The following is a 23836-nucleotide window of genomic DNA, read 5'->3' as shown; positions in this document are numbered from 1 at the left end:
CTCTCTCTCTTTTGTAAAATACTTTAATGTCAAACTGGTTTTCATATAACACCCAGTGCTCATATGTTCTTTATTATTTTATTATGATGCCTCTAACATTTTTTAAAACCCTTTGAAAACTCCTATCAAATTTCAGGGTTTTTTTTCCCCCCCAATAACAGGCACTTCATAATGTTGGTTGCGTTTGTTTAATCTAGGCCCTAGTTTTTTTTTCTTCTTTTCTTTCAGCCTTTGCACGCAAGACTCCTATCCTTTGACTGTCCAGTCTTGCATCATGCCGAAAGACTGTGAAGCCACGGAGTGGTCTTCCTGGAGCCCTTGCTCCAAGACGTGTCGTTCAGGAAGTCTCTCACCAGGATTTAGGAGCAGGAGCCGGAATGTGAGGCACATTGCTATCGGAGGTGGAAAGGAATGTCCTGAACTTCTTGAGAAAGAGGCGTGCATTGTTGAAGAACTTTTGCAGCCATGTCCCAGGTATTGCGCATTCTTTGGCATGCTTATTTATGCGGTGTAGGGATGTTAACAATAATAACAGTAACTGTGACTTCTAACAGTTGTGTCTTCACTCAGGGCAGAGATCCATACTAAGCAGTCTAGCGCAGTGTGCTAAGAGCATGGGCTCTGTCGATTTCCTGGCCTCTAATCCTATTTCTATGACTTTCCAAATTTTGAATTTCAGCCAGTAACTTTCAAGTCTAATGCCTTAGTTTACTCATCTAGCAGTACCGACTTCATCCAGAACCTGGCGCATAATAAGTGCTCAATAGCCACTGCTTATCATTGCCTGACATGTCACACCTGATTTTTATAACACATTAAGAAGCTATTCATATCACCTTCATTTTGTAAATGAGGTTGTTGATGCTTAAATATTTTTGAGGTTACCTAGCTAATGGGTGGTGACACCCCAATTCTAATGCAGTTCTCTCTCTAAAGGTGACTGCCACCGTATGACATTGTTTCTAATACGGAGTCCCTAATACATCGTCTGATGTATTCAGAGCCAGTCCCTCATGCCTGCCAGCCTATGACATCATCTCTAATACAGAGAGTTTTGAGAAAAGCATTGACCTAGATTAGCAGCTCAATTTTAATATTTTTATATTGTTTATATTTTGCCTGACTGCAGGTATGACTGTTGGTGAAGGCATCCAGTGTATTTTTCTCTGGGTTGTTGGTTGATGGTAGGTCAAGTCTGATAATAAGCAGAAGTCATTTGCAGTTGGCTATTCAGAAGTCTTTGGGGGGTAAATTTGTGGTAGTTCCCACTGGACAGCTGCCCTGAGCTCTATCTATTAAATATGTGGCTGTTTTAGACAGACCTTTCTTATTGTTTCCTATAGTTTGTAGGATTTGAGAATCACTTCCCCAGTGAAAAGTAAAATGAGGCAAAAAATATCTTCTTGTAGAAATTAATAAAACAATGAAACTCAACAGGCATTATTGATGGGCTTAGCTATTTCTTGCACCTGAAATAATGTGGCTGTGGGGGCGGGGCAGGGGTAGAGGAATAAAGGGGCAAATTCCTGTTGTCGGATTCTTAGCCACTCACTTCCTCCACTCCACCATTGAAATCATTGTATATTCAAGTCCTCACATATTTCATTTTTTACCAAGTTGACTCCTTAGATTCATATCATTCTGTACCTCAGAAGCAGAAGAGGCAGATGTAGTTTATGATCCTTTACAGATTAACTTATTAACTCACAGAATTCTCCCTAGTTGTGTGAGTCTGTGTCCAGGCTTTAAAAACACTGATATTGAGGGGTGCCTGGGTGGCTCAGTCAGTTATGTGTCTGACTCTTGATTTCAGCTCATGTTGTGATCTCACAGTTGTGAGACGGAGTCCACATCAAGCTCTGTGCTGAGTGTGGAGCCTGCTTAAGATTCTCTTTCTTTCTCTCCCTCTGCCCCTCCCCTGCTCACAGTTTTGCACTCTTTCTCTCTCTAAAAACAAAATGAAAACACTGATATTGAAGTGAAGCATTAGATCTTGAAATGATATAAAGCCTGAGATCTTTGTTCCTTTTGACTTGGGGTAGAGCTGGATCAAAATTATATTACCATCGTTTATTAATTGTGCACTTTAGGGCAAGCTATACAAATTCTCTAAGACATTGCCCTTTACAAAAAAATGTGTCTAATTATACTGCCTGTGCTGAGGGTTGAATACCTACAGACTAGGTGTGTAAAATGTCAGTCCCAGTGCTCAGCACATAGGAGGCACTACCAAGATGGCAACCCTTATTGTTGCTATTTGGAGGTGTGTTTGTTTCCTCTGGAAATGAGAATGTGTTCATATTCTATGGAAAGAGAATAGCTCCTTTTCTCTGAAGGCATACTATAGTAATTTAAAGAGGTAGGAAATTATTTCTTCAGGGTAATGTAAATTTTTTTTTCTCTCTGGAGGCTTAATCCAGAAGGGTTTTCAATGCTAGACTTCCAGGAATAGGATCTGGGTGTAAGGATGAAATTGATATTGATCCCCTTTTCCTTCATTCCTTACATGAAATGGCTAGTGACCTCTTCCAGATGTTAGTTTATAGACATCCTTCCATTTTTCCTTCTCTTTTCTTTGTCAAAAATGATTAAACTTCTCTTAGAACAATATATCTCTGATGATCATGAGAAAGTTGAGCTGCATCTATACTTATTAAATAATGACTACTTTTTTATTGAGTACCCACTGTTCACCAATAACTATACCACAAGTTTAACAAAGATTATTTAGGAGAGCGTAAAATTCCTCACAGAAATAGGATAGTTTTGAGAGTAAAAGGGATGCAAACTGGTATTTTTCATATTCCAGCTGAAGTCTATTTGGCTTCAAAGTCAGTATTCTTTCCATTACTTTCATGATCGTGGTAGTGAAGACACATACACAGATAAAGGTATCTATCCACATATTTATGTATTTATATATATCATTCTTCTAACAAAATAGTGTAGAATGGTAATAATTCAAAATGTATCCAAGATGAATTTCTTTATTGATCACCATCTGATTGAACCTTAACATCTGAAAATAGGTCTGACAAATTTTTTTTTCATAGGCAATGGACCTGGTCCTCTAGTTCTGCTCTTTGGAAACATTACTGAGTCTGACATTTTTTAAAAACCTTCTCAAATGGTGAATCTGTAGGAAATAGGAATCTTAGAAAACTCGCTGAATACCAACCAGTGTTTCCTAGGGAGAATGGTATGTTAGTGACTGATTCCTGGAGAATGCATAAATAACAACAAAATTAACATTGGCTGACATTCTTATTTGTCTGAAATCTAAGCTGTGGCATCAGCCACAGGAAAGCACAAAGGCTGCGTACTAACTTTTGTTTCTGGTGTGACGTGGTGATTAAAATTCATTGTGAACAAGGGAAATGGAAACAAAAATCTATTAGGGAACAAAAATGCCCATTTCTCCTTTCCCAGAATGCATGAGCAATTCATAGATATCAAACTATCTAATTCACCATATTTCTCCCCAGAAGGAAAATGTACATTTCTGTGACTCTTAATGGTGCTTTTCTAAAGTCTCTCAGAATGCAGTTTGGCTTTTACCTACCACCATCTTTGCTATAGGAAACATGTTCATCCATTCAATCAGTGACTTCTTGCTATGTGCTAAGTTTGTGATACCTCAAAGAACAAAATAGTCAAAGTCCTCTCCCTGTCATGGGGCTTAAGTCTTAGTGAAGGTATACCAAATAAATATAATAAATAAAATAAGCTATATACTGTGTGTGTGAGCTATGAAAAAAAAATCAGACATTACAGTAGGGTTGCTGGGATGCTGGGATATGGGGTCAGCTCAGGTTACAGAATTAAATAGGGTCCTTACAGAAGCCTTATTTGAACAAGGATATGGTGGGGGGACTGGAAGGAAGTGAGGAAATTAGCCTTTCAAGTAATTAGGGAAAGAATACTCCAAGAAGAAACAAGAGCTAGAGAAGTTCTGTAGGTCCTGCATATTAATATTGCTCCAAAAGTTCTTGGGGCTCTTCTTCTCACCAGCTGGACTCCACTGGTCAACATTTTCACTCTAAACACTATGAGTGCCAATCCCTGAGGTGTGATCCCATGAAAGCATTGTTAAGCAAGAGGAACCCGTTCAACAAGTGCTCTCTGAGACCAGAGCACCTTGGAAGTTCCTTGGGGCAACTAGCTTAAGTAAACTTAAAAGGAGACAGAAGCTAGTCTGTGTTATACTAACATAGGAAATTATACAACTATAAAGAAGTTAGTGTAGTAAAGCCTTAGGTTTGCTTAAAGAGTATGATTTTAACCAAGACATGTATAGACTGCAAGAAACCCCTTCCTCAGCATTACATGGGCTACTTCTAAGTTTATATCCATCCCAACATTTAACCCTAAGCACTCACACTGTATATTATGAGGTGGGGATAGAAAGGAGAGAAATGGGATCAATCTGCTTGTCACTTGTCATCTTTTCTCTTGGTGTTTTTATCTCCTGTCATCGGGCACCATGACCGTAGGCACTATGCTAGTCTCTACCTCAGAACATTGAAAGATATGTGTTTTATAAGGTACCTTGGTCTTGTGTTTTTTTCTTATGTTCTGATTAACATCTGAAATATCAGATCCTACATCTGAACTAAGAGGATGGTGAAAAACATTCTAAGACTGTAAATAATAAGGTGATCCTGTTTACTAGACAGCATAAGGAAACCATTTAATTAATTAAATAATTAATTAATTAAATTTAATTTTTTGAGAGACAGAAAGAGAGAAAACAGACGATGGGCAGAGAGAGAGAGGGAGAGAATCCCAGGAGAGCTTCATACTATCCGTACAAAACCTGATGCAGGGCTCAAACCCATGAATCGTGAGATCATGATCTGAACTGAAAACAAGTGTGGGAGGCTCAACCAACTGAGCCACCCATGCAGGTACCTCACTTAAGTATTTTAAATGCTTAATGTCAGATAACTGAGGAATGACCTGATGCTGGAACAGTTGTGACCCACATCCCTTGTGTTTATGTAGAGCCCATTCTGGCTAAAGATACTATAGCACACAAAGATACTGAAAAATGTCAGCACCTTTCTTGGAAATGACACCTCAGCTGGCCCACCAGCAGCTTCCCCCACTTTACCAGGAGACAATTTCCATGCAAAAATGGCTGTTCTTAAATGATTATTTAGAATTTGAAATTGAATAGAAGACAGCACTATTAAAAAGGTGACAGTGACCGACATAGATTAAAACTCCTAAGAAGATCTTAAGGCAGAAGCTGGGTGGTTGATCCTATTGCATATACTGTGATGTTATTGCACAGAAAAACCCATTTGGAAAACATTGTTTCAATGTTTGGGTCTGACACCAAATAGATGGGCTCTCATGATTCATCCCTCCTTGTCTCTGGTATGCATGAATTTATCCTTAGTATGATCTATCTGTGCAGACTCAAACTGAGAAATATATCTGGGTTTCCTGCAACCTACTTTGATTTGTCTGTAAAACACCCTTCCCGCATAACCCATGACCAGCCTGACTTTCCCTAACATCTCTTTAAGGCACTGAACCCAATTTTTGATTTTCTAGATAAAATTTTTTTCCATGAGAAAACTCTGGGGATTAGTTGATGGATCTTGTTAGATGATATTGAAACCAGGGATAGAGCTAAAGAAAAGGATGGCAGACAAAAATTAGCTTGATCTTTGGCCTCCTTTGCCCATTGGAATTCTGTGAGTTCTGTTGTGAAGAGATGTTTGTCTACCACCTCATCAGCATGTCATGGTGTTAATTGCTGGAGAATTCAGGATACTGAAAATGATCACTCTTTGTTCACTTAGTTCATGCATCTTAAGAATCTCATAAAAGATCTTATTTGACTTATAATGGAGTAACCTCTCAATAAACCCATGGCAAGGTGAAAAGATTATACGTTGAAATGCTTTTCAACTTACCTAACCTACCAACCAACATAGCTTAGTCTAGCCTACTGTAAATATGCTTAGAATGCTTACATTAGCTTAATAGTTGGGCAAAATCATCTAACACAAAGCCTGTTTTATAATAATATTGAATATCTCATGCAACTTATTAACAAGTGTACTGAAAGTGAAAAACAGAGTGGTTGCATTGGATACAGAATGATTGTAAGTCTATCTATGATTTACCCTTGTGATCACATGACTGACTGGGAGGTATCAGACTGTATAGTGTTGGGTGGAAACAGATCAAAATCCAAAGTATGGCTTCTACTGAATGTGTCTCACTTTCACATCATCACAAAGTCAAAAATTTGTATGTTGAACCATCATAAGTTAGGGATTCTCTGTAACATACTCTTTAAAAACTAGAGCATCTAGAACATGATAACCATATTCTTTAAGAATGTTTATAATAGTTGGTAATGTTCTTACAAATCATCCCATATGTAGGGATGTTTATTTACTTATTTGTTTATTTACTTTTTTTCTCCTCCTTAGAATGAGTAGCACCTATAAAAACTCCTGGCTCATAGTAAATGCTCAGTAAATGATGAATGAATGAATGAATGCTCAAATGTAGGTTAGTTCCAGAACAATATTATGCAGTGGGTACTTTCTTCCATGATTTTACTTATTACATAATATGTGTGAAGGGTTCAGAGTGATTTCTTATAAAGAGCAGCTGAAATTGACATCATCAAGGAGATTAAATAAGAACATTTGCCCAGAGCAGGGATGGACATGTGAAGCTTGATTTGACATGATGCCCAGTGGCCACCTTGCTTCTGCTAACAGTGTGTCTGGTTTTCCAGATAAGTTTCTGTTTTCATTCAGTTGTAAGAGTAGCTTCAGAAAGGGTGAGAAATGAGATCACAGTCTGAGTTTGTAAAGATTTACCTTCCAGAACAGAATGGTATGCATATTACCTACGACATCTTCTGAATCTTCTTCCCTTGATCATCGACCACAGCAGAAACACCCTGTACCTAATAGGAACTCAGTACGTTTTTTTAAAACGTATTAATGGATTTGTTAAGGATGCTTTTTGTGTTGTCATTAACTGTTTTAATTAAGCAGGTTTTCTGTATCACGTGAGGAATGAAGGAGTCATGATCTGGAGCCCTCAGGAGACACTGCGTTCGACAGGAAACAATAGTTTCAAATATCTATAAATTGTTTCAATAGAAGACAGATGCTTTATTGAGTCTGTCTTTTACTGGTGCATATTGTTTCATGAGTCCCTACTGTGCCACTTTAAGTCCTCTTGGATGGAAGATTTGTTCCCCTGTTAGTGTAAGAAAGTTAACGTATTGCTAAGTGCTGTGCCTAGTGATAGAAGTCTATTAATAATACATATGGGGAGTTTGGCTAGCAAAGCCATCTGCTGAAGGGCAAAGAGCTTTGCACTTCAGAGTAGCTTTCCATAATCAATAGTCCCACTCTATTCAATAAAAAATTACTAGAGCATAAAATATATAAAGCTTGATCTGTTCCCTTTATTTTGGTCGTCTGTTCAGCAAAAAATGACAAGTTAATTCTTTTCTAAATGCATTTACAACTTTAAAAGGACAACAGACATTATCATAAATTAGTCATGCTGCAGTACACTGGTTTTTAATATACACACATTTAATTTGAATACCTTGCACTAGAGTTTCAATTCCAAGAGTGTTTGCAAATCTATATGTGCTTAGTCAAAACATGACCATTAAGTAATGCAATTATTCTTTCAATCTGTCTTCATTAAATTGCTTAAGATTCTGTTTCATGTTGCTTTGCTTTAAATCCAAGTCTTTAGAAGGAGAAAGGAAACCCACATGTTAAGCATTTCTAAGCCTTTTGAAAGTTATAAAGCAAACATTCTGAAGGACAGAGGTTGCTATAAAACTCTGATGGTTGCTATTAGAGTTGCCATCCTGTTGCTGTTAGAATCACTTTATGTCACATTAGTAGGAGGGAGGTCTTTTAAAAATAGTTGCTAAATGTGCCTCCTTTTCTAATTTTGGCTTTGCTAATTTAGGATGCCTCTACTCATTGCTTTACAGCAATGAATCCATTCCTTACTCCTCCTGCTATATCCCCCATCCATTTGAAGAACAGTTTAAGTCCAGGATTCCTTGAGTTAGACAGCATCACTGTCTCAGAGACAAGTTGGTTATCTTGGCAATTGAATTCCAGGGCCTCGAATCACTTTTCCTCATTCAGAATTTGTCTCCTATATCTCATAATGGAAATATGTATTTCCACCATTAGAAATTTCTTTCTTTGACTTAATCTTGGTTTCTTCTCTTAAGCTGCATTATACTTCTTTAGAATGATAACATTTAATATTAACATTTTCAGTATTTACTTTATTCCAGTATATGCAGTGTTTTATTAGTTTCAGGTGTATAATATAGTGATTCAGCAATTCTATATATCACTTAGTGCTTATCACGGCCAGTACACTTGTAACTTTTAATATGTATCATGTGAATATATTTATTGATCATTTCCCAAGAGGAGGCTTAAATTATAGAGACCATATAAGGATATTGGGCAGTGAGTTTCAGACATGGGAGAAGGATTTAGAGAAGGATTTGGAGATTCTAGAAGGTAAATGAAGAAAAGCTGAATTTCATAGTGCTAATACATGGTTTCCCTGATGTCTAGGTTCTTGTCCACTTTTCTGGGCTGTATTTAAGAACTCAGTGCCAACATACTGTGGTGCTAATACTTGGGGGGAAAAACAATTTGGAATCATTCTTCACTTCTCCCTTTCTCTCTCATCTCTATCTAACCCATTATTAGAAGGCTGCCCCTACCTTCACAGCATATCCTGAATCTGGTCACTTCTCACCACATTTGCTGTGACTGCCACAGTTGAAGCCACCATCATCCTTCCTAGATGGGCAAAGGCCTCCAAATTTGTCTCCCTCCTTCACATTCCCCATAGTCTGTAGCCAAGGTTATCCTTTAACATTTTAAATAGCACTCTAGGGGCGCCTGGGTGGCTCATTTGTTTAAGCCTCCGACTTCTGCTCAGGTCAGATCTCACGTTTGTGGGTTCAGGCCTCGCATTGGGCTCTGTGCTGACAGCTAGCTCAGAGCCTGGAGCCTGCTTCTGGTTCTGTGTCTCCTTCTCTCTCTGTCCCTCCCCCTCTCATGCTCTGTCTCTCTCTGTATCAAAAATAAATAAAACATTTAAAAAAACTTAAAAATCACACTATATTACTGTTCTACTCAAAACTCTGTAATGATTTCCTAACATGTCTAGAATAACACTCACTCTCCTACCTCTTGCCTCTGAGGTTCTTTATAGGCTGCCTCCTGACTGCTCCTCATTTCCTCTTCCTCTTATCCTAACCCGCCTGACCCAGCCACACCGGCTTCTGCGATACCCTGAAGAGGGCCAAGCACCCTGCCTCCCTGGGAACTTTGGATGTGCTCTTCTCTGCCTAGAGTGCTCACTGCCCACTCATTCCCTCATGTCCTGCAGGATTCTGAAGACTTCCCTGGTCATGGCACCGAAATAACTCTTTCTTCTCCATGTTATCTGACGCCATGTTTTGTATGATGCATTTCTTCCTGTCTCCCTTAGTAGAAGATAATCTTCTCAAGGTCAGGGGCTTTGTCTTGCCCACTGCTGTGCATTTCTGTTGTCTGAAATCTTGTCTGCCACATAGTTGGGGTGCAGGAATTATTTACTGAAAGAAAGGATGAATGAATATGTGGATGCATAAGTCATTCCCTTACTATTTGAGCAGGCCTCTTTCTTTTTGTAAGGAGTCCTTTTTTTTAGCCCTCCCCCTGCCTTCAGGTTCTATAAAGAGCTTTATGTTAACTAAAATGCCCTTCAGTTGTTTTCCTTGTGTTTTCAGTATTTGAACCATCAGCATTGCCAGCACTGCCGTTCTTAGAGGTCAGGGGTTCAGAGTGGCTGGCAGTGTGCTGTGTCACTAATCGTGGGGATATTGGGGCTGTTTTCACATGAATGGATCATAACAAGTTTACCTAACATTCAGAATCAGCATGTAGCAACATGGAGAATTTGATTTCAGGCCTCTTAAAGAAGTTATCTTCTGTAAGTTTTAATGGGAATTTTAATTTTAATAGTTAGAGATCCTTTAATTGAGCTTTAATTTTAATGGTTAGAGATCCTTTAATTCTCTTTTTTTAAACTTATATCCTAAAAGACCAAAATTTGACCCTATATGACCACAGTGCTCTAATTATAAGGTGGCTGTAAAATATTCTCAAACTTTATTTTTGTTTGATAATGAAAGAAAAAAATATGTATATATATTCGCTAAGTAAAACATTATCAGTTAATTGTCACTGACAATATCTTTGTCATTAACAAAAATATATATACATATATATTTTTTTCTTTAGTCCAGAACACACTTCCTCAGACCAAAACCAAGACTTACTTGTCCTTATAATGGCTGGACAGGCAGAGGTAGCTACCTATTGACTACTGAACTTATTTTCAATATCCTTGGATCACATTTCATTGGTTTGCCATTTGCTATTTTAATCTACCTGCCATAAATAAATAAATAAATAAATCGGACTTTGAATCTTGCTCTTCCAATTACTTATGACCTTGGAAGAATTACTTCTTTTTTTTTTAATGTTTTATTTTTATTTTTGATACAGAGAAAGACAGAGCATGAGAGGGGGAGGGGCAGAAAGAGAGGGAGACACAGAACTGGAAGCAGGCTCCAGGCTCTGAGCTAGCTGTCAGCACAGAGCCTGACGTGGGGCTCGAACCCACGAACATGAGATCTGACCTGAGCCGAAGTCGGAGGCTTAACCGACTGAGCCACCCAGGCGCCTCGAATTACTTCTTTTTTTAATCCAATGATCCCATCTGTATAAGCAGAAATAATATTTTCCTCAGGGGTTGTTGGGGCAATTTAATGAGGTAACACACTTGTTTTTGTTAGTGGAGTGCCTGGCAGAGAGTAGGCATACAGAAGGTATTGATTGTTGTTACTGTTACTTAAATGCTATGTCATGATACTCTAGTAGTCCAAATAAATTAATGTTTTGGCTCTCGTGTTCCAATGGAAACTTTGAGAAAAACCAAATGGATCCTACACAGTCATATTGCTAAGGGGCTATGAGGATTGACTAATGTCTTTCATTCCATAGCTGTCTACTTGAGGCATTTCCACAATCGATTACAAAATGCCATATGCCCACAGGAGGTAGGACTCTGGCCTTTGAGACTCCCCATATTTTCCTCCTAAACAGAAGGACAAAATGAGGGTGTGTTAGAAGGCATCAGAGTTGGGAGAGAGAGGGTGGAACAGGGACTTCACCATTAAAGAGAGCATGGCAGGCAGTGGGGAAGCCATCTTGTCCGGAGGCTGGAGGACCTTCTCTGTAACAGCTTCCAAAAGAGAAAGTGAGTACCAGTTAGCCAATAGGACTCCTTTGATTTCTCATTCTCACAATTCCTGGAGACATTTTCTCAGGTTGATTGAGTTTGGATGTTCAGTTTTCATGGTTGCAGGGTGATTTGTGACTACATATAGATAGTGCTTTTGAAAAAAAAAATAAAGAGGATGAGGAAAGACTGTGAAAGACAGATTTCTAAAAGGAATATAGGAATCCTTACCTGGTGAGCATTTTCCCTCTGTTGCTGCTTGGCCGGTATTTTCTCTGAGGTGGTAAACAATAGCAATAGTGATAAATGCCTTATATTTCTTTAGAGAATTTGTTGTTTGCCAGTGAATGGAATTTGGGTGTTGTTGGTTAATGAGCTACCAACAGGGTTTTTGTTACTTTACATAAAACCATGGTCATTAAACTTTTCTTCTCATTTTTCTCTGTAATGACTTCCAAAATTCCTCCATTGCTAATTCTTATAGGGTCATGATACATTAATTGAAAAAGCTATTTATACAGTGTGACCCATTCCTTTCAAACAAGCAAAAAAATTGCTGTGACTTGCTGTAATTATGAACTCTGTTTCTTTCATGCTTTTTCTGAACTTTGGTTGCTATAGTATTCCTGGATCTCTAGTGTTAGGACTTGATGAAAGCATTGAAACCCTCATACATAAAATGTTAATTTGTGTGTGTGTGTGTGTGTGTGTGTGTGTGTGTGCACGCGTGCGTGCTCCATGTGTGTTTTCTGTGGCAGCAAGGGGCAAAACTTACACCTAGAAGGACAGAAGCAGAAACGGAATTAGCATTTACTGACCATCTATTCCATGCCATGTTGAGCATTTGGTATTATTATGCACATTTTAAAGATGGGAAAACAGAACTGAGCAAGGTCACATGCCTAGTAAGTGGCAGGGCGAAGCTCAGTTGAGCTATAAAGCATGCCTCTTGTCTGTACCATACTGTTTCCTTTTCTGCCTTCCTTATTTGTTAACTGTATCATAGGAACCTTCTACTCAGCTGCTGTATCTGACCCCTTCCTAATGGCCAGAGAGCTCTTTGGCTAAAGACACTTTGGAAGGAAAGGATCTGAAGTGAGACCTTGGTAACCATCCATCCTAACAAACCCTCACCTCATTGCACTTTGCCCTGGGGTACAAAGCCATCTGCCCTGAGACTCAGAGACATGAGGGACAAGCTTTCTGCTTGAGTGCATGTGGAAAACAGGGTGAGAACGTAGAGTAAAGAGAAGAGGCTTTAGATTTCACCTCTGGAGAAGACCTGCCTTTGGAAATTACCAAACTTGGGGTGCCTGGGTGGCTCAGTCAGTTAAGCGTCCTATTTCAGCTCAGATCATGATCTCACAGTCCGTGGGTTTGAACACCATGTTGGGCTCTGTGCTGACAGCTCAGAGCCAGGAGCCTGCTTCAGATTCTGTGTCTCCCTTTCTTTCTGCCTCTCCCCTGCTTACTCTGTTTCTCTCTCAAAATAAAATAAAGGCATAAAAAATTAAAAAAGGAAATAACCAAACTTTTCTTAGTCTCTCACTCCCAGGAATTGGAAACAGATTATTGTCTGTATTGAATGCATAAGTAGGACTTGCACTTTGCACTCCAAAGTCTTGCCCAGCTTACTGACTCATTTTCCAGCCTGAGCGAACGATGTGAGGCAGAGGGAGAAGAGTTGTGTCACAGGATTGTCCAAATCCCCAGGATTGTCCAAATCCTTTTCCTACAGTGGAATTTTTATAAGACTTCATGAGGGGAACTTGGGGGGCTCAACTGGTTAAGTGTCCAACTTCAGCTCCGGTCATGATCTCACAGTTCATGGGTTCGAGCCCTGCAGGACTCAGCACTGACAGCTCAGAGCCTGGAGCCTGCTTCAGATTCTCTATGTGTGTGTGTATGTCTCTCTCTGCTCATCCCCCTGCCTCTCAAAAATAAAAAAAATTTTAATTATAAGACATCATGATTGTCAGGTCTTCAAGCATTTTAAAATGATGACATTCATTGTGAAGGGGTTTGGTCACTATTAAGTTTCTGAGAGGTTTGCTTTGTTATTTTGCTGTCTGTGACTGGACTTCAATTTTACTCTAATCTCTGAAAGGCCAGTGTTTGAGTGACACACACTGATTTTTATTGCTGTTTTATTTTCCTTTTAAGCAGTCACAATGCTGAGAAATTTTTCCTCAAATCTGAAATGGTAGGCAGTTATAAGAATATTCTTAGGTTTCATTTATTGTTCTAGAAGTTAATGAGTCTATTGGTATTTATGTGAACGCTGTAGGGTTCTTTTAATGCTGTGGCTTGAAGAATGCTGTAATAACCTACAAAAGGAAATTCTGTCTGAAATAAATCTCCAGGTCTGAGTGCAGTGCTGTTGTGGTTGTTTTGTTTTCTGCAAGTTGTGGTCAAACTCCGTTGTGTTATGACCCATGTATCTGTATGTGTGTGTACAGGCTTATGGATTTGTGTGTGTCTATTAGTATGTATCTTAACCAGTTCTAAAACAGGAAGAATATATTCCTAAGTCAGTTTAAATAACAGCATGCCTACATATATAGAACACTCATCAGTTAAATATAGTGGGCACATTGTTAACTCATTTTTAGTATGCATACCTTTATCCCAGTGGGTTCAAACAAGTGGAAATATTGTCCTATATCAAGAAGGTTGAAAAGTTGGTCATCCTGACCCATTTAAAATCATATAACCCCAACTCCACACATTCACACACTGCTCTAATTTTAAAAGGCCAACTCTCACACAGTCATCCAGAAGTTTGCGAAGTATTACCCATGACAAGTTCACCTGCTATGGAGCAGGCTCATTGGGTTTCCACCTGCTTCATCTGAGTCTCACTCCCTTATAACACCAGGGGTGAGGCGTATCTCCTGTGGACCCACATCTCCTTTCTTCACTCCCCTCATCCCATACTGCCACCAGGAGAGGCTGCTGTGATTATTTTTCTCCTAGAAAATAAAAGGGATTTATTATTCAGAGCCAATGGACTTAAAAAAAAAGCCAATTGACTTGTTTTTAACCTATAGGTGAATATTTGGCCCTAGGAAGAGGGATTATTACATGCATATGATGTCATGACTTCAGTTTTCTTTAGAGTCTTATATTTTCCTTCCTTCTTCTTTTAAATAAACCAAACCAAACAGGTATTCCTGGAAGACCTCTGAATGGAAAGAATGCCAAGTCTCTCTTCTCCTCGAGCAGCAGGACCCCTACTGGCATGTGACAGGACCCGTTTGTGGAGGTGGGATCCAGACCCGGGAGGTGTACTGTGCCCAGAGCACACCAGCGTCCACTGCACAGAGGGCCAAGGAAGGTAGGCAGCCAGTTCCAGGGACAGATGGTGCAGCTGATTGGAAGGGAAATCAACTCTAAAGCCGTCTCTGCATATTCTTCTTGACATACTGGACCCTCAGCACTCACAGATTTAGTATTTGTTTTGTTGAGAACTTGCAAACCAGTCCTAGGTTCTGCTACTTGTAATAAGTGGCAATAGTTAAACATAATAGCAATAATAATAACTTCAGCCTCAAAGGATCATTGTGAAAATTGAATGAGAGCATATACCTAAGAGCTACAGCAGAAATGAATTGGTACAAGCTAAGGGGCTGGTAGGCTGGAGCGAGTAACCGGTCATGAATTCATAGCATTCTTTTTTTCTTTATCCTCCCAAGAGTGTTGTTTGTGGGAATTTGTGAATATGGGAGTTTCTACAGGCCTAGCACTTTCAGATGTCCAGGATCCCTTATTTTACAGGCATATTTTAAGTAACATGAAAATGAGAAAAAGAAGGAGACAGAGGAGGAGGGAAAACAACTTTCTCCATCGTAGGCTCTCTGACAGGCACGCACAACCTCGGCACTAGTCCATTTTCAGAGTTTGAGGCAATGATCACATAGAAGGACTGAAAAACCAGCTCAGGTTTATTTCAGTCCATTGATTGAAAAGCCAAAAGTGAGCAGGAATGCCTCCCCTCTAGAAGGACGTGTGATGTCGCCCCCACATTGGAGCATATGGCAGTGTCCTCTGCAGAAGTAGTCAAGGTGGGAATGTTTTCTTGAGTGTGCACATAGACGCCTTACTGTAGAAGGCAAGGTGCATGCTTTCTGGGCATGGAAATGCATCCATTTTACCCTATAAAGCTTTTCAGACCAGGCACCTTTCTTTTTTTTTTTTTTTGGTGACATGGCCTCTCAACATTCTAGAGGCAGCTGTGACCATAACCTTGGATAATTTAACTTCTTACTTACAGAGGGATCATCTTTACAGAATCATTAGAGTTTGCTTCAATAATTAAAATTATGAGGCGCCTGGGTGGCTCAGTTGGTTGAGTATTTGTGTTCAGCGCAGGTCACGATCTCATGGTTTGTGAATTCGAGCCCCGCGTTGGGGTCTGTGCTGACAGCTCAGAGCCTGGAGCCTGCTTTGGATTCTGTGTCTCCCTCTCTCTCTCTGCCCCTCCCCCGCTCATGCTCTGCCACTCTCTCTCTGTCTCTCAAAAATAAATAAATATTTAAAAAATAAAAGAATAATTAAAATTACCGTGTCACAATTACAGACCTGGAGCTATTTTTAAAATAGTAATTAATTTTTCTTCCTTATCTAATGTCACTTTTAGAAAGTAACAATTTGCACACTTTCTGTAAGGGTAGAATGTGACTATGCTTACTTTTGTGACTTTGGAAGAACAGAATTTAGATAAAGAGCTCTACATTATTCTTTAAGACCTTTGAAATTCGTGGTTCCACCTTCTCTATCTTGTCTTTTAGGATTGTCTATAGCACTAAGGTTCTCAAGGGTCAGGGAGTGCATTAAGGACATGTTATAACTTACTGCTTACCTTGGCGGTCATTAACAAAGGCTTTATTTTACTTTGTATAGAAGTGAATGAGAGAGATTGCTCAGCTATTACTTTCCTTTCTTACAAAGGCCTTAATTTCCTACTGTTATCATTGATAGATATACCTTGATGTCTCCAGCAACATAAGAATTTCTTCTTCTGGGTTCAAGTTAAACACAAGAGAATAACTAAATTGCTATTGTAAGAGACCAGTGAGTGTGTTTGCCCAATGAAAGAGGCCAAATTACGTATTTCTCACCTTTTCTGCTAATGCAATCATAAAGGCCAAAATTGGTGACAAATTTTTGCATTTCAGTTTCTGTGAATGTCAGCTTTTTTTTTTTTTTTAATGTTAGATTGTAGAGGGAAAAGGAACTTAATAGCATTGATTTTGGAAACTCTTTACTCACTGACAGTTACTTTCCCACAGTTAATTTTCCTTAAACTCTGGGATACTCTGTTCAGTCTTTGGACTGAATTGCTTGACTTTTTGTCCCTACAAAATCCCACCATCTGCTGTGAGTTAGCTGCTCTGCATTTTGAGAACCTGGTCTTAGGGGAACACAGCCCTGGGGGAAACACCACCACAACGGATGAATAAAAACAAACAGACAAACAAAGCCACACCAGAGTAAACAACAACAAAATCACCAGCCCCCAAACCTAACCCATTTCCATGCTCTCATGCAGTAGAATGAAATTGAGTCTAGATTCCAGAATGAAAAAAAATGCTAATTCTCTCCCAAGGGCCTCCTAGGTTCTTGTCGGCTGGATGCTGAGGCTGAATTCTGACTTTGATGCAGGTCTGTTGGCAACTTCTTCTCAGTGATGTCCCATTCCCCATTTGACCTCAATTCATGGTGGTTATAGAAATGGCAGAGTATCTATGGCATCTTTACCTGGTTCTTTTGTTCAGCGTTCATGTGATGTCTTAAATGCAGCCACAATAGCGCTATAACAATCAATATGAGAAGCATTACCTGTAAGAGTAGCCAAGCCAGTAGAATTGGGAATGAAAATGTGGAAGAATATTTATGATTTTGTTTACCGGTTATTTTCGTAGAGAGAATTGTGCTTCTCTTTTATAATTCAGAAATACCAGCAAGAGTGATGCTTCCCTGTGAATCTAAAAGTTTAGTTTAGAAAGAGCATTTTCCTCTTGCCCTTTTCTGAAATGAAATTAAAGCCACTAAGCCTGCGTTCCAGCATCATTTCTCACGAGATAAAACACTGAGATAAAGGACACGCCTTCAAAATCTAGTAAAGACTGGGACATGCTGATTTTCCATTCATGAAAATATGGCCTAGAGACTGAGATATCAACAAATATGGAGTGAAAAGATATAGAGATAGAATGTATGTATATGGTGAAGCAAAAATATCCCCCCCAAAATTAAATAAAAAATTGGAGAAAGGTATGGTGTGGTTGTAGCTAAGAAGAACACTTCCTGAATTGTTTTTCTTATTTTAGATTCATTATTTGGCATTAGATGGACACAACTCTTTTAAGAATGGGACATGAGTTGCGTCCTCCCCTCCAGTGGGATTAAACAATTCTTGAAAGTCTTCTGTCTTTATCATTTTGGGTCCAGAGCTGACATAAGGAAGTGCATGATCAGATAAGAGAATGCGTCCTGAAATGCCAAGTAGTACGGAGCGACTTAGTGTATTTTGGGTCTCAGTAGTAAATGGAGACTTAATTGTTTGAATTGCAGGCTTTAATTTTAAACTGTATAGAATTTTGACAAGCCACATAAATGTTGTTCCAAGCTTCCAGATTGTTGTATTGCTTTTAAATATATTGTTTGGGTGAGTAAAAAGTACATGAAAAATCACACATTCTTTTTTTTCCAAAAAGTAATTTGTGAAGTACCAACTATGTTTTAGACTATGTACTAGACACTCATATGAAGGTGCTTCTCATTACTTTACAGGTTATTTTTTTAATTGGAACAACAGTTGAACTGAGAATTATGCTATAGTGTTGTAAGTAATGTGATCTTTGTATATACGTGTGTATATATGTATACACACATGTATACACACACACACACACACACACACACATATATATATACACACACACATATATGATGGCTAAAACCATTTAATGATGTCTGAAACCCTGAGATTCTCATAAAGGAGGTAATACTGAAAGAGAGTTTGTGGGATCATTAGGAAAGAATGCTCTAAGCGGGGGCAGAGGGGACATATGGAAAGGAATAGAGATATTTGTGTTCAGTGGTAGCACATGAATTGGTGTGAGGGAAGCATACAGAATAAGAACTTGACAGTGACACTGGAAACTTAGGCCTTTGGGAGTGTTCTAGAGGTAAGACTTTGTTTTTGAGAATACAGGTACAGCTTTTCTTTCCTTACTGCAGGTTTTTAAGCAGAGAAGAAGTATCATACTCCTAGCTGTACATAAGAATGTATAAATGTCAGTATGCCAAGAGAATTCTCAGAAGTGCTCATATCCTACTTGCAAACTTATCTGATAATCCAAGTTTTTGAGATATGAAATAAAGTAATTTACATTATGAACAGATGAACAGATTGCGTAAGGGGCAATTGAAGGAGATATCTATTTTACCACCATTTGAGGGCCTAGAAATGCCCTTTACATGTCTTTAGAAATTTGTTTTAAAGTCAATAAGCTTATTTGGGTGTGAGAATAAAGTTTAAGAACATGCACTTAGAACTTCCTTTGGTGTTGACTCTTAGAGGAGAAGTGTGTTTATAGCATTTTCTCTTTCTTCATGCTAAAAGAAAAGCAGAGATAACTGGACGAAATAATCTTTACTAATTAACAACAAGATATTTGATGGCAGTTCATGTGAGAAGAAAAGACAGAAGATAATTGGCCTGTAATCATTATACTTTGAAAAAAACCCTCAGTGTTTGGGTTATGGATATAGGAGAAAGTCAGTATATGTATGCTTCAGATATGTGTGTGTGTGTGTGTGTGTGTGTGTGTCACACACACACACACACACATATATATATAATGTTCTCTCCAAATATTTTCTCCAATAGTGTGAAAGCTGAGAAAAGTTTAGAAAAAGAATATTAGAAATTTAAAGGCAATTAGGTGACCAGGAGTCTAAATTGAGATTGATTTTTACCTGTTCTCTTTCATTGCTTGTGTATCTCAGTTTAGTGATTTTTTTTAAATCAAGTATAACAAACTTATCCTACTATGATTTAGCAAATGTTTATTGAATTACTGTACTTAGGGAAAATATTAAAGAGTTCTTACTTTAGTACTCATGAAATTATCAGGCTGTTCTTTACACTAAAAATGTCCTAATTTGTTTAGCTCAAGGTATAATTCACATGATTGAAAAAGGAATAGGATTTTTCCAGTTCTTTTACCAGTGATATTTCAGGTTTGCTAGTCTTAGTGCACTAGTACTCCCCTGGTACATCATTTTTTGCCTGATTTCTAGCCGTTGGTATTATTGTCTTTGTCAATAGGCTATAAAGCTCTTGAAGGCCATTCTTAGGGTCCTACTTTGTATTCCCAAGTGCCAGAGTCCATCATGTAAATGGAAAATTGCAAATGTGTATGGAATTCAAAATGAAAAGCTCATCAAGTGAGAGAGTGATATATTAAGTTCTGTTGGATTCTTTTTTCTCTTGGAAGAAATTGCTTTATTGTTAACAAAACCAAATGATCTGTTTTTTGGATGTCAGCTTTCCTTGCTAAGTCTGGGTGGTCCAGAGAGCCTGGAATGGAATCAGATAAAATGGAAGATCCTAGGATCAGGAAGTGATAGAAATGATCTGTGGGGAAAGAGTGAGGAAGAAAGCAAAGGAGAAAACAAGGAGGGTCACTGGGTCACGGGGATCAGCTTGAATGAAACTGATGGCTTTACTGAGTGATCTTGACCCATTACACTAAGTGGTTGATTTCTGAATGATTTCCAGAGTTAAATATATTCCTTTTGTTCTCCAGAGAAAAGAGATTATGTAAGGCATCAATGACTTTCAATTATTTGTGTCCATCAGTTTTGCTTTTGATTTTTAGCAGTCTAGGAGGGGAGATGATACAGTCAAGAAATAAGTGCAGAAGTAACATAAGGATCTTAAAAAAAATGAAAATTTTAGGGAAGGAAAGATTAAACCAGCAGGATGTGGGGGACATGGGGTAGGTACATGAAAAAGAAGGCATTTACATGGTGTTTAGACAGGCATTCATGTGAAGGGGACAGAATCCCAAATGAATGAAATGAACGGTTGGAATAAAGGTACAGAAGTAGAAAGTCATAGAACATACTTAGAGCAAAAACAGTAATTATGTCAGACCTGAATGTGGAGTAGCTGAAGGTAATCACTGTGGGTTTAGGGTAGCCAGGTAGGATTCTAGACTACGTGGTATTAAGCCTTATGATAATCAGATCATGATGTGGTAGGAATTACACTATTACCTTCTTTGTCCCTGTCCAACACCCAGAGCGCCAGTAACTTTAACTTTCTAGGCCTTGGGAAACAGTCCCTGACTGACCAGTGTCCTACAGTCTCCCACTCCACCACCTCCCCCTCCAACACAAACTTAGTATCTGGCTCTGGGGATCACCTGGACAACCCCTCCCTCTTAGACATTGCTTTTCTGGGAATCTTTAGACTGCATGGGGTTGGTCTCTGATCCTCAGTGGTCAAAGCACTGTATCCCTCACCTCACTGTAGTTGCTTGTCTATGTGCACTGTTAAGCAGGCCGCTACGCAAGGTCAGGGACCCTATCTGCTGTCCACTGTTATTTTCCCAGCACTCAGCACCGTCTCTGGCACATAAAAGACACTTGAATTGAATTCAAGTTTTGCCTCTTCATCTGTTCCTTTACCACCTTCTTCTTTCTTTCCCTTGGTTGATGCTTCACAAGTACATGGCTGCTAGTCCACTTTCAGACCCGGATAAGATGCCACATCATGATGTGTGGACTCTGGTTTCCTGAGGAGCAGCTGAAAGTGCTAGGTGTTACAGCCTGACAGTGGAGGAGACTTCACTCCTTAAGGTGTGAACCTTCACCTTGGGAAACAGGATTTAGGAGGGAACCTGGCTATCTCCAGTGCACCTGTATATTATTCTAATATATTGTTACAATCCTTCCAGAGAACTTCTCTTTCCCAAATACAGAACCTGCTCCATATCTTTGGGGTTTAATACCAAATGATAGTCAGCACAGCAGTCCATCACATAGCATTCTTCATATTTTCCTAGCTTTGTGCCTCATGCTTTCTGTCATTGCATCCTGACCTTGCACCTCCCAGATAAAGTATTAACACCTGAATTCTCATTGCAGCCTCTGCTTTCTAGAGAATATGTGTCCAAAGAAAGAATGAATATGGGTCCAAAGAAAGAATGGAAGACATTGTTTTTAGGGATTTACTGTACCAATCTACATGAGACCTGGTGCATGCCTGAAGTATTCATGTTCCTTTTCTCTTCTCTTCCAAACTCATTTTTCTTCCTCTTCTTTTCTATATTTTCTCTCTTTCACATCATGTAAGTTTTTCATTTCTTTCCCTTTCTCATGTTTTTCTCTTCTTTTCATTTTGCATAAATCTTGAGAGCAGGAACACTTTTAGCAACTATAGTAGACTTCACAGCAGTGAGCACCTTGCCCGACCAAAGGCAGGTAAGAACTCAATGGGTATTTCTTGAACAGATGAACAAACTCCCTGCCTATAGTCATACCATTCAGTTTTAGACATTTCTTTTCACTTTGGAAAAACTTTTCCCTTTATTTCAGTTGTTCACATACACCTGCACTTCATTAATGAACAGTTAGATTCTCCTTTTCAGGGCAGAAGATTGTATTTAGAAAAAACATGCTGAGACTAGTGCATTTACAATCTTTAGTTGGGTGTCTTACTAAACTTCATTTTGTCAGCTGGATTAGATTTTTCTCGAATACCAAGCCAAGAGGTAATGAAGTTCCTCTTGGCAGCGCAATTTCTGAAACAAGGTTACTCCTTCCAAATCTATTTCTCCCGCCTTGTTGAATATGTGAATGTGTTGGAAAGTAGGCTATAGAAGAGCCATCTGTTTATTGTCCAACTGTTCCTGCACAGAAGTTTCACAGTTTCCGCCTCAACTTAATCTAGTATTTAGCACTTTTCCATGCTCTACTCTGAACACCTCATCAGGTTCTGTATTCAAGAGATGTGTCACTTACTAAGATCTCTGTGTGCTTAAGGTTGGATAACTTCCTCCTTGTGTCTTCTAGCCATAATCTCAGGCACACTGGGAGGGGTGGAGAACCAATCCCCAGGTCAATGGAAAAGCTGGAAAACCAGCTCAATTACAGTGCTGCTTCTCATTCAAACACTCTATGTGCCTCCATGTAGAATATATAATCACAATCCACTTTATTCTTTTAAGAACTGTTTTTCTAGGGGCACCTGGGTGGCTCAGTCGGTTAAACATCTGGCTTCAGCTCAGGTCATGATCTCACATTTTGTGGGTTCAAGCCCCGCGTCGGGCTCTGTGCTGACAGCTAGCTCAGAGCCTGGAGCCTGTTTCTGATTCTGTGTCTCCCTCTCTCTCTGACCCTCCCCTGCTCACGCTGTCTCTGTCTGTCTCTCAAAAATAAATAAAAGACATTAAAAAAAACCCTGTTTTTCTAACCCTTTGATTCTATTTCTGACTGTTGGTGAAAGATATCCAAAGTGTCCCAATTCTTTCTAGACTCAGGACTCAATACTGAACCCAGCTAGTTCTCTGTGAATAATACATAGCATTTTAAAATCAGTTTCCCCAGAGTGGACCCTTAGTTATCCTGCTCAATCCCGTATGAGACTCTTTCCAGTGTTCCAGAATGAGGGAACTGTCTTTCTTCCTGCCAAGTGTTTGTGCTAGAAACCTGGGGAGCATCCATGGTTTTGTACTGTCATTCTCTTCATTGCCCACATTCAGTCCAGCACCACATTCTGTTAATTCTACTTCCAAATATATACTTTGTTTATTCTATTTATTTCATCTATTTCTTCTTCTAGCATTCTTTCTCACATGAACTGCTATAGTTTCCTGGCTGATTTCCTGCCTACTCTTACCTTTTCTACATTGGGAGGGTGTTTAATGTGGCTTAGCACATGGGCTCTAGAAACACCCTACCTCTGTCCAAATTCTTACTCTTTAATTATCAGCTGTGTAATCTGGGACAAATTAATTCTTTTACCTTTCATTTCCTCATCTATTAAATAGAAATAATAATTCCTAGCTAATCAAATGAACATATACATTTGCACACTTATACACCACTTAGAACAGAACCTTGTACAATAAGCACTTGATAACTATTAGCTTTGATTATGTTTCTTCTCCATATTCCTGCCAAAGCAACCTTATTGGAAAGCTTATCTGACTGTATATCATCCCCATGAAAAATGACATCAGTTACTTTTTCTAAATTAAAACTTCTCAACATCACTCACAAAGCCGTGTGTGATCTGGCCCTTGCCAGATCTGCAGCCTCAGCCAACGCCCCTGCCCCTTCCACTCACTTGGCCTTAGGTGAGTTTAGTTAAGCTTCCTGTTAATGAGTTTCCATCTTGTGGCTAAAAGCTATCATTGCCTCATCTAGACAGCAGAGGACACGAGAAGCACAGACCTAGAACTGAAACATCCTGTTTCAGAACTGA

The 23836-nt window shown here is 39.0% G+C and overlaps 1 protein-coding gene across 1 annotated transcript in view; it reads left to right on the top strand.

Annotated features, from left to right (window-relative positions):
• The window catches only part of THSD7B (thrombospondin type 1 domain containing 7B), a 730459-nt gene that overhangs the window by 198491 nt on the left and 508132 nt on the right, over positions 1–23836 (top strand). Inside the window, exons 3-4 of the mRNA XM_029933012.1 lie at positions 229–474; positions 14499–14668. Of these exons, the coding sequence (XP_029788872.1) occupies positions 229–474; positions 14499–14668 (416 nt within the window). The remainder of the gene's footprint in view (positions 1–228; positions 475–14498; positions 14669–23836) is intronic.

This window comes from Suricata suricatta, chromosome 3 (assembly GCF_006229205.1).
Source record: "Suricata suricatta isolate VVHF042 chromosome 3, meerkat_22Aug2017_6uvM2_HiC, whole genome shotgun sequence".
NCBI lineage: Eukaryota > Metazoa > Chordata > Mammalia > Carnivora > Herpestidae > Suricata > Suricata suricatta.
Note: the sequence above shows the minus strand (reverse complement) of the source record. Positions and strands in the feature narration are given on the sequence as shown.